General features: G+C 39.0%; 1 protein-coding gene across 4 annotated transcripts in view; it reads right to left on the bottom strand.

Annotated features, from left to right (window-relative positions):
- Positions 1–666: 666 nt before the first annotated feature.
- Positions 667–11,700, bottom strand: part of LARP4 (La ribonucleoprotein 4) — a 43,463-nt gene continuing 32,429 nt past the window's right edge. For all 4 annotated transcript variants that reach the window (XM_073663209.1, XM_073663207.1, XM_073663206.1 and 1 more), the window contains exons 14-16: positions 11,065–11,195; positions 7,818–7,980; positions 667–3,698 (exon numbers count right to left, since the gene is read on the bottom strand). In XM_073663209.1, coding sequence (XP_073519310.1) covers positions 3,372–3,698; positions 7,818–7,980; positions 11,065–11,195 — 621 coding nt within the window. In that variant the 3' untranslated portion in view covers positions 667–3,371. The remainder of the gene's footprint in view (positions 3,699–7,817; positions 7,981–11,064; positions 11,196–11,700) is intronic.

Raw genomic sequence — 11,700 nt, 5'->3', positions numbered from 1 at the left:
ATGGTTGACCGATAAATAATCTTTATATAGCTCCAACATTCATATATTAGGGCCATACCTTTACTTTAACAGGTTAAACCGTGATGACCGGTTCTCTTTAGGACAAAAAGAAAGCAAACAATACAGCACCATCCTTGTAATAAATGTATGCCGAATGGTCCCGGATTTGGAACACATGCTTGTGTAATTGCATTGCATGGTTTTAAAACTGCTGCAATAGAGCAGACATAAGAGATGTGCCAGCTTTCAGATAAAGCAGTCAGGATGTCCGGTTGTATCATAAGTAGTTAAAGTGAATGTACAATAGGAAGAAAACTATACCACAGACTAAACCCTTTGAATCAGCTTTATTCTTCTAAATCTGGTATTTCAATATTTCATAGCACCTTGGCAATGTCCAGAATAGAATACAAACACATATACATTTAAAGCATGAACCCTACTTTACAATTTTCAAATAGGACGATAAGCTGGAACAATGGGGAAAAAAATGCATGTTTTATTTTGACTAAAAAGCCCCATAACTGCCAAGGCAAGTTATAATCACCAGGTAAAAGGATGTAGATACATTTTTTTTTCACAGTTCAGCCTAAAAAAAAAAAGTGTAGTTTTTGGGTACAATTTAATTTAACACAATCAGATTTTTAAGTGCCAGATGGTCTTGAGTTATTCAGGACAAGAAAAAAAAAAAAAAAAGATTTCAAATAACATTCCAGATTCAAGAACTGTTTCTTGATCGTCAAACACAAAGCTGAAAACTATGGTACCACAGTAAAAGGAAGCCCTGACAACGCAATATACAGAACAGAAAAAAAAAGTTGCATTACTGAAGTATCACACTTGTGTAAATATTCTAGAATAAAACTCAAATGAACCTGGGAGGAAAAAAATAAAAAATGTATAACAAATAAAATGTATAAAATCAAAAAGCAAATTAATCTACCCTAGTGCAGTTTCCACAGACCGCTCAAATAATTCACGTGTATTTATCACACTCGCCAAAGATGTGTCACTGGGTAAAAATCATTATTTCCTTGAAGCAATACAGTTTGTCATTTCACTTTAAGCAGACTGTAATTACAAAACTACTTTACCAGCATATCTAGTTATCGAAGGAGGAATGTTATACCACACCGTTTTAGATGCTGCCTATATGCGTTACATTTTGCAGAGTAATATAATGTGTTAATAGTGGTAGAATAAATCGTTTGAATAGAAGCTGAAGAAAATTAAGAAAAAAAGATATATACAAAAAAAAAAAAAAAAAAAGACTCAAAATTCAAGAAAATAAACACCCTGTAAATTAATATTTTTTTTTTTTGAACATGCTCATTAATGAGAATAGTTCACAACATTTTTTGCTATGAAAAAGCTATAAAGCTGGTATATCTGATCTTGATAAAACAAAAAACGTATTGAATTTCCAGAATGGCAAAGGTGAATATTGTAATTTCAGAATATGCTTGAGCTAGCGGCCAGCCTAAGAGGCCATGTGCTTGTCATGCAACATACCGCATATGTAGTTTATAATCTAGATATTTTCACAGCCTTTATTACATTTTGATAGCCCCAGTCAACAGAAAAAGAGAAAAAAAATCAAGGGGCAGCAAAATATTCTGTACGGAAAATTAAAATAAATACTTTCATGGGGAGGAAAAAAGAAAAAAAAAAAGCCTTATGTAGCATTTATACTGAAAGCCAACACTTCCAAATCGGCATTTCTGTACATGAGCTATAAGTCTGATGGAAAAAAAAATGCTATACACAACAGAGCATTCTTTCAATTTCACATCTTAAATCAACTTACATAATAAGATTTCTGCAAGTCACAATCAATGATAATTTATTTTACATCTAGAAAGAAAAAAAAAAATATATAGTACAATTAAGAAATACTCAAAAGTCCTATTTCTAGAAGAATAGGATTAAATGCACTGCATTCACATTTCCAGATTTGGACTAGAACGAGATAAAAAGATTTAAGATGGAACCTGTTCCAGTGATTAATGAGAAAACAGGCCCCATCGTTCCTTTGTAACTAGCACGATACGAGTGCTCGCAAGTCAATTTCAGTAGACATGCAACATGTCATTGTGCGGACCTCGGATACAAAGAGGCCCGCTATACAAAAATAGCAGTGAATGGTGCAACTGAGATAGGACTAATGTCTAAAAAATAAAATGATTAAACCAAAAAAAAAAAAAAACCACAAACCTGTCGAACTAATTTATACAAGTAATATAATGACTATGGAACAGTGGGCAGGGCAAGTTTTAAACGGATTTGTACAATTTTGGTTACTGGATAGGAAACAAAAAACAATATAAGATTAGTTTGATCGCGAGGCCTTCGATCACAAATGACTATGCGGCAACAGAGTCACCATTTCCGAAAGACTACAAGGGTGAAAATTCCCCCCAAAACACATGGATTTAACACATGTTGGTGAGAGATTGCATCAGTTTACTAGAGATGTATGAAAAGCCGCACAGGATGGTGACAGATATGAGGGTGAATGACTCCAGCGAGAAGTGTTTGGTATCTGACCAGTTATGCATAGCCCTTTCTTAAAAGATGACATACATATACACCGCATGGATTGACAGATTAACATAGCTAATGTGAAAACCATGCTCGAGACTGAGAAACAAGAAATAAATCGTACATATGAGAAAGCCTGGATTACAGACACGCATGCCTTTGCTATAAGCTAAGCTCTTGTTATCTTCCAAAAAGTTCTGGCTTGATAGGTAAACAGCTTCAAAAAGAAATTTTAGTAAGGTCAAAAGACAAACTAAATTTCAAGCTAATAGACATGACAGAATAGCTGTACATTCAGTTTTATAATCTGTGACAATACAGCATATGGCCACAGTTACAATACACACTGACCACACACTGCATCTTTTTATTTCCACTTCAAGGCCAAAATGGCATACATATACTACCAGCAAAGCCTTAAATAGATTAAAAAAATCAATTTTAAATTTCTATATTTTTTTTTTTTTTTACATTTTTTTTCTTAACAGATCTATTTCTCAAAAATATTTTCTTTTACCCCCGACTGAGGGTCTTCTAGGTTTATGCCAAAGCCCTGAAAATGATATATAGCAGGTAACTTCTGCAACTTAAACAGAAAAAAAAACCCCACAAATTATACCCACCCGCTCCTCAAAAAAAAAAAAAAAAAAAAATCCTACATTTCATATGTTTTAAATCAATCATATCTGGAACATGCTACCACCTCAAAAAATCCGAGATGAACATTGGGTTCCACTATGCCCGCTTTGTACAAAACAATGACCATCTCCGTTCAAGTCTTTTTCTTCGATGTCATCAGTCCGATTAGATAGTTAAGAGACGAGAAGTTTTTACTTTGGTGATCTTGGTGGCACATATTGCTCCTTGCCATTACGCCGTGTTGCTCCCTGAGGTGAAGACCTGCGTCCAAACTGGCGTCTCTGTTCCCTGATTTTCCCAGCACCACCTCGGGGTGCTCCATTACTTCGGTGCCCAGGAGTTTCTTTTACTTTTCCTTCAACCTTTTCATGCGTCTTTTCTGAACCTTTTTCTGGAACAGAAGTTTCTTCATTTTTGGCAGGTGGCGCTATATTTGTACGAAGCTCACGAAGTGGCTGGACTGGAGCTGGTGCTGGAGGCCTTTGACACACCTCAGCGTAACTTAGTTTTCGTGGTTCCTTGAAACAAAAAGATGGTTGATGTGAACACATGGCAGATGTCAGAACCCGATATTTATGCTCAACACTAGAGCAAATTATGAGAAAAAGGTAAAATAATGCAACTACATTGAGCACAGATTATAAAAGCAACTAGTACAACAGATAGCGAGGCATTAAGGTCATCTTAATTGTTTCATCTAAACTCTTGGCAATAAAGCAGGTAAAAATATAATTTTAAAGGAGACCTTTCATAAATTTCCTCATGTTGAACTGGACACAAGTTGTGACTACAAAGCAGAATAAGTTTTTTTTTTTTTTTAAAAATTCACCCTAATTTGGCATTTATGTTTTATTATATCTAAGTGGGTGTAACAGTTTTCAATGAGCGCCTGTACATCTCCCTGTATGATGCTGTCCAAACATAAGCAGGCAGCAACGCTAAAAGGAAAGAAGAACCCCCCACCATAGCGTAAAGCAGATTTCTCAGTGTGTGAGATGTATAATGTTAGACAGCCCTACCCTGATCTCTTGGTCTAACCTCCCACATGAGTCAGTATGGGAGGAGAGGCAGTGCTACGGAACTTAGCTGCGTCACATTACAAACCCTTCTATCAGCGCTCCTCCTCTCATAGCACTGTCAGCTCTTTTGTGCTGCACCTGCACCAACCCCCACACTGCCTGCTCTGATGATTTCTCAAAACGACAGTAATCAGAAGTCAGGCAGGTTACCAAGCTGGATTGACAGCCCTGAACTCCGTGCAGAGCATGTACAATTTTCTCTTTGCCTTACTTCCTGCATTAGTGAATGTGGAGGGAAGAGCAGTGCAGCGGTTTTTAGCAGTGTCACATTACAAACCTTTCTACAAGCTCTCCGGATTACTGAGTGTGTCAGTAATGACACTAATGTTTGCGGAGCCTAAAGAGTCTGTCAGCACAGAATGAGTGTTCAAACCAAGTACAGTCGCTAGGTGCACTCTTTCTGTGACCAAACATTTAAAAAGGCTGTCCACTACTTGGACAACCCCTTCTTGATCTAAATGTTTGGCCTCGATAAAATAAAAGCCCTGGCGTCACTGTCCCCGCCTTAGGACAAATCGAACATTAAGAGGAAGTCAGTGCTGCAGCTGATCTGACTTCCTCTTCATGTTTAACTTGACAGGAGGCGGGGACAGCGACGCCAGCGCTGATTCAGCGCCAGGGTCACGTGTCACAACAGCACAGGAGCACTGGGGAGAGTGAGTGCTGACACTTCGGGAAAAGAGCCAGCACAGGGATGTGAATATACGCTTTTTATTTTATTGGGGCCAAGCGTGGGTTATAAGAAGGGGTTGTCCAAGTAACTGAAAACTTCTTTAATAACACATTCCCACCTGCTTGGTCTCCATCTATCTTCAGCTCTATGAAGCTTGAGCTGTCAAAGAGGGCATAGGGGAGGAGGGTGTTGGAGATAGATGGAAAACAAGCTGGTGGGAAGGTGAACTTAAATGTTTGCCCACACCATAACGCACAGAGCACATGAACTTTGTTTGAATAGTCATTTTGTGCTGACAATCCCTTTAAGCGCAGCAGACATTAGTGCGATTACGGAAACACTTGGCAATCAGGAAAGCTGCTAGAAGGGATTGGAACGTGACACCGCTAAACTCAGCTGCATGGCCTTTTTCCCCAAACTGACTCATGAAGGAGGTTAGACTAGGAGATGAGGCTTGTCAGTCATACATCTCGCACACTGAGAAATCAGCTCTAAGCCACGGTGGGGGCTTTGATCCTTTTTGTGTTGCTGCTTGCTTATGATTGGTCAGCATCAGAGAGAGTAACTTAAAGTTAAGTTCAAATGGGCTTTACCAGAAATTCTTCTCTGGGGAATGTACTGTGTCCCTTGCATGACACTGACCAATCAGAAGAGGAAAAATGACAACTTATGTAACCTTTATGTTTACCAAAGCAGTATGGCAATATGATAACCTTATTTTATGGGTAAGCTCAAACAAATCCAGAAAAAAAACAACTCGCTTCTATACCAATTTGCTATTGAATTGAGTTTTAGTAAAACACTTGTTAAATTAGCCATGCAATTAGTTTAACAGAATGAGTTGTAGTTTATTAATACTGTTCTGATGTTGTTTTACAGGTGCTTCTCACAAAATTAGAATATCATGAGAAAGTTAATTTATTTCAGTTCTTCAATACAAAAAAAAGTGAAACTCATTATATAGTCATTACAGAGTGATCTATTCCAAGTGTTTATTTCTGTTAATGTTGATGATTATGGCTTACAGCCAATGAAAACACAAAAGTCATTATCTCAGTAAATTGGAATCATTAACGAAACACACCTGCAAAGGCTTCCTAAGCGTTTAAAAAGGTCCCTTAATCTGTTTCATTAGGCTCCACAATCATGGGGAAGACTGCTGACTTGACAGATGTTCAGAAGGCAGTCATTCAGGCTAAGTAAATGCAAAGTAAATTTTGCATTTCATTTGGAAACCAAGGTCCCAGAGTCTGGAGGAAGAGTGGAGAGGCCACAATCCAAGCTGCTTGAGGTCTAGTGTGAGGTTTCCACAATCAGTGATGGTTTGGGGAGCCATGTCATCTGCTGGTGTAGGTCCACTGTATTTTATCTAGGCCAAAGTCAGCGCAGCCGGCTACCAGGAAATTTTAGAGCACTTCATGCTTCCCTCTGCCGACAAGCTTTTTGGAGATGGAAATTTCATTCTCCAGCAGGACTTGGCACCTGTCCACACTGCCAAGAGTACCAATACGTGGTTTAAAAACAACAGTATCACTGTGCTTGATTGGCAGCAAACTCGCCTGACCTTAACACCATAGAGAATCTATGGGGTATTGTCAAGAGGAAGAGGAGAGACATCAGACCCAACAATGCAGACGAGCTGAAGGCTGCTATTAAAGCAACCTGGGCTTCCATAACACCTCAGCAGTGCCACAGGCTGATCGCCTCCATGCCACGCCGCATTGATACAGTAATTGATGCAAAAGGAGCCCCGACCAAGTACTGAGTGCATTTACTGAACATACATTTCAGTAGACCAACATTTCGGATTTTAAAAACATTTCTCAAGCTGTTATAAAGTATTCTAATTTTCTGAGATAATGACTTGTGTTTTCATTGGCTGTAAGCCATAATCATCAACATTACCAGAAATAAACACTGGAAATAGATCACTCTGTTTGTAATGACTCCATATAATATACGAGTTTCACTTTTTGTATTGAAGAACTGAAATAAATTAACTTTTTGATGATATTTTAATTTGGTGAGATGCACCTGTATATACATTTACTACTTATTCACAAAAAAAAATATTTCTGGGGGATTAGCTGCTAACATCCCCATCAATTCTGAGAAGATGGTTCCCAAAGATCCCTGCATGATTGGAGTGAGCACTACTCAGTGAAAACCCAAGATAAAAACAATCAGCAAATACCCGGCAGTAAATAAATAGCAAAGTTGCTTGAAAATATAGAGTGTTTAGTTAAAAAAAAAAATTTTTGATAAAAATTATAAGCCATCCCACCACATCAGGGTGACCCTATTCAGGACGGTCCTAACCTCTAGTATTAAAACCTTACTATTTGTCAAGTGACATAGATGTGGGAGAAGGATTGAGACCAGAGTTTTAATACTAGAAGTTAGGAACAACCCAAATAGGGTCACCATAACGTGGTGGGATGGCTTATACTTTTTTTTTTTTTATCAAAATTATGTTAACTAAGCACACCATTATTTTCATGCACTATTGCCATTTATTTACAGCAGGGTATTTGCTTATTAGGTTTTTATCTTAGGTTTTGTCTGTTTAGTGGCCAGTGTAAACATGCGCCTACAAGCTACATGCACATTAACTTGAATTCCAGTTCATCTCCTTAGGTTTTTTTTTAATCAGTGAAGGAAAGCTGAATACACAAGTTTAGGAGAATATAAACTGCTTGAACAGAGCAGGACCCTGGAAGAAACAACGCAGACACAAAGATGTTGTAAACTCATCCACAGCCTACTGATCATCAGATGTCTCAGTACACTTCGACACTTACCAACAGCTCCCATTGAACACATTATGTAACTGCTCATTAAACTGACTGTTGGAGAACTGAAGAGGGGGGATATATTACTAGTACCTGTGTACTCGGAGCAGGGGATGTATTCCCCATAGGTGCAGTGGCAGCAGGTTTAGTTGGTTTCGAGGAGGCAGAAGTGCATACAGGGAGCACTGATGAGGTCTGGCTGGCAACATCTTTGTGACAAGAATTTTCTGCAGGTTTTTTCTCAGGCATTGAGTTGCTATGAAGGAACAATAAACAAACAGTGAGATTAAATGAGGTGCTGCACATTTGTGTATTTAGTAGTCTCCGCTATATCATAGCCCTCAGATCTCATAATCTTGCAGTCATTGGAAGAACAATGCAGAGAAATTCCGGCCAGAAAAATCAAGAGAAGTGGAGAAAGAATGAATAAAAAGAATAAAAGGAAAAAAGGGTAGTTAGTTGTGAAGAATGAAAAATGATAAAGAGCACAGAACAACATCTGCAAGTCTTTTACCCTCTAAGCGCGATACTTAATCATCACAGGGCTGGAAGACTAAAATGAAGGTTGAGGAATACATGAACAGAACTTTAATTACAAAAGGAAGTTGAAGGCAAACAAACATTTATGACTGCTTATGCAAAGGTATTTTAAAACAAATCCTGAGGTTTCCAAAAAATAAAAATATAAATAAATATAAATAAATATATATATATATATATATATATATATATATATATATATATATATATATATATATATATATATATATATATATATATATATATAGATAAGACACAGTATATACTCGAGTCTAAGCCGATTTAACAAATTTTACCACAAAAAATTGGGAAAACTTATTGACTTGAGTACAAGCCCATCCTGTATGCATGTGGGCCCCCCCTCATCCCCCCAATCCTGATATACATGGCCCCCATCACTGCACACATAAAAAAACACTCACCTTCCCAACCTCTGCTCCTGCGCTGCATCCTGTTCTGCTGCAGCAGCTCTGAGCAGCGCATGACATCACTGCCATTTGCTCTCAACGCGCTGATGTGAGCAGCCGGCATATTCATTCCTCTCCACGCCGGGACTATGGACGTGGAGAAGAGTGAATATTAATTTTCCCTTTAGCAGCGGGCACACGTGGTAGCTGCAGCAGCCGGCTACTGCCTGTGCCCCGCTCCTCCACCGCAACCACCTACCCCCTTTCCCCCACCACTGGAATTTCTATATACTCAAGTATAAGCCGAGGGGGGCTTTTTCAGCACAAAAAATGTGCTGAAAAACTTGGCTTATACTTGAGTATATACAGTAGTTGTAAATATATTTATGCCCAAAAATGACAAAAGTATTCCAGGAGTGATATTTTTCTGGTTAGCCAATAAAAGGCATCACTCCTAGAATACTTTTGGGCATAAAATAATTTACAAAGTATTCTAGGTGAGAATTTTTGGTTAGCCGATAAAAGGTATTTACTGCTTTCAGAGCACAGAGGCTCCTTTTTGAAAACCAGCATGAAGGAGACCATGAACTCAAAGTGCCAAATAGTTTTTTTTGGTTAGCCAATAAATGTATCACTCCCAGAATACTTTGTCACCTTTTTAATGTACATTAAAGACATGGTTAAAAGTCTAGGATGTCAGTAATGTATGGAGTTGTATAAAATGATTTGCAGGTTCGGTGTCCACTTTGGTACTCTGCGGCAGCTGGACAGTAAGAACTTCCTCAGACAGCACTCAAGTGCAGATATCCTGGGCACATCTTGAGATTTCTAGAACTCCATGACAACACAGGGTCCTAGTAAGCACAATAAGTGTTTAAGGATGTCGACATTCGAGGCGCGGCCAAGGAATTGCGCACTGCTCTGGTCCGGCAGCCATGGAGCGCCGAAGCATTTTCTCATTTAGTATGAGTTGGTCGGCTACTATAAATGCTCTTTGAAATTAGCCCCTTCCTGTAAATGGAAGTTACAGTGAATCCATACTGTAGGTAATTTACCTCAATTGGAAGTACAGTTAAGCGGTGGCATGGGCACTGGAAATGCTGAGTGCGCAGAGACCAGATCTAGCTCTGATCTCAAAACCTCTCAGATGCCACTACTAACAGCATCCTGTGCAGAAAATAACAGAGGGAGAACGCTCCCTTTGTCAGCCCATCAGTACCTCTACAGTACGACGGCAAGGAGCCAATGAGTTGCTATGGCAATCAGAGGCCCAACAATGGCTTATTTGCATTTGCCATATACCTCAGCCTACTATATCCTGCAGAGGCAGAATCTAATAAGCTACTTGTCAGTCAAATGCTAACATGTAGTGCAATGCATTACCTAGGCTAAGTAGAGCAGTGTATTACATAAGTTATCATAGGATTACATGTTCAAGTTCTTTTGTGGGACTTTTTTTTTTTTTTAAATGAATATTTAAGACATTCTGTATCGCCACGTTCGTAAGGACCCACACTGTAAAACTTAATATTTATTCCACAAGATGAATGCTTTTAAAAAGAAAAAATATGAAAAATTGTGTCAAATTTCTGCTTTTGTTACATTAAAGAAATATAAAAAAAAAATAAATTTATGCTACAGCTGGTTACGCAAAAAACTAACTCAAACAGCTTAACTTAAAGGGAATCTGTCACCCCCTGGGACTTTTCAGACAGCTAATATGGGCATACAGGGCCCTGTGACGTGCAGTTCCCGGCCGGATGCAGCGCCTGCCCTGTTTCCCCTGTACGGACGGCGCTCTTCTCCCTGAAGTCCGTACAGCCTTGTGGAGCAGGGAACTTGTGTGCAGGGGAGCTGGGGTAAGTATGATAATAGGGCTAGTAGGCGGGCATTTCTTGGTGTCCGGGGGACGCCAAGCTTAGCAGACATCATTTAATAAAAATGCGATTAAACTGAAAGCAGACCGCTAATATGAGCCATACAGGTAAGTATAGATTCACATTTCTATAACCTGTTTGCCCATATTAGCGGTCTGAAAAGTCCCAGGGGGTGACAGATTCCCTTTAAAAGAATGAAACAGTTGGGGTACTCAGAAGGGAAAACAAAAAAAAAGTAAGTTATTTTCTTGTATAATTTGAGTATCATCGTTTGCATAACGACCAACGGAAAAATGTCAATTATACTGGATGATGAAATAAAAAAATAACGAGCATCTGCTGGAATGGGGACTACCCCCTTTCGGTATAAATGCAGACCAGGGAGCGTTGGATCCAGGTAATTATTCTTTTGTTAGTTATTTCAATATAAAAAGTCACCGGCAAAATTTTTACTTTCCCCAGACAGTTTTTAAACATTAGACACCAATTTATCCAAGTTAATTAACACCTGCTTACCTTGGTTGGGGAGGCGGTGTAACCGCTTGTGTAGGATGCTGCGCTGAGCTTGTGATCGTGTGCTGTACTGGAGTTTTTGCAGGTTCTTCCTGAGCAGGATTCGTCAAGCTTTGAGGCAATTCCTTATTCTCCTGGAACAAATCAGAATATAAGGAGTGTGCTACTTTTAGATAAGTAGACACCAAAATGCTGCTCATCATATTAAACAAAATCATACAGTGCTCACCCTCCACTACTGCACCAGCCTTAGTATTTTGGCTGCAGGGATAACGTCATGATCACCAGTCTCACCACCACTGAGCTCCACATCTTGGCCAAAGTAGATGGCACAAGCCATTAATCTCAGTGATTGTTGTGGTGATGTGAGCCATCAAACTGATCTCACCACTGGAACAAAAAACAACGAGACTGGAGTAGTGGCGGACGGCCGGTATAAGGCCCGGGGAGTGCGAGTACTAGCAGATTTTGCTATTCTACATAACAATCAAAGTTTGGCATTCATTTTTCTATAAGTGGAAAATCTTTTTCAAGACTAAGGAGCCGATTCATCAACAGCAGCATTTTTCTTGCCGGTCTTGATGAGCCCTTGCCAGAAATTTTACTGAAGACTAGAGTGAGATCTGTGGGTGCAAGGTA

The sequence above is a fragment of the Phyllobates terribilis genome, unplaced genomic scaffold, assembly GCF_046119375.1.
Source record: "Phyllobates terribilis strain yellow unplaced genomic scaffold, ASM4611937v1 Scaffold_2__4_contigs__length_985480577, whole genome shotgun sequence".
Classification (NCBI taxonomy): Eukaryota; Metazoa; Chordata; class Amphibia; order Anura; family Dendrobatidae; genus Phyllobates; species Phyllobates terribilis.
Note: the sequence above shows the minus strand (reverse complement) of the source record. Positions and strands in the feature narration are given on the sequence as shown.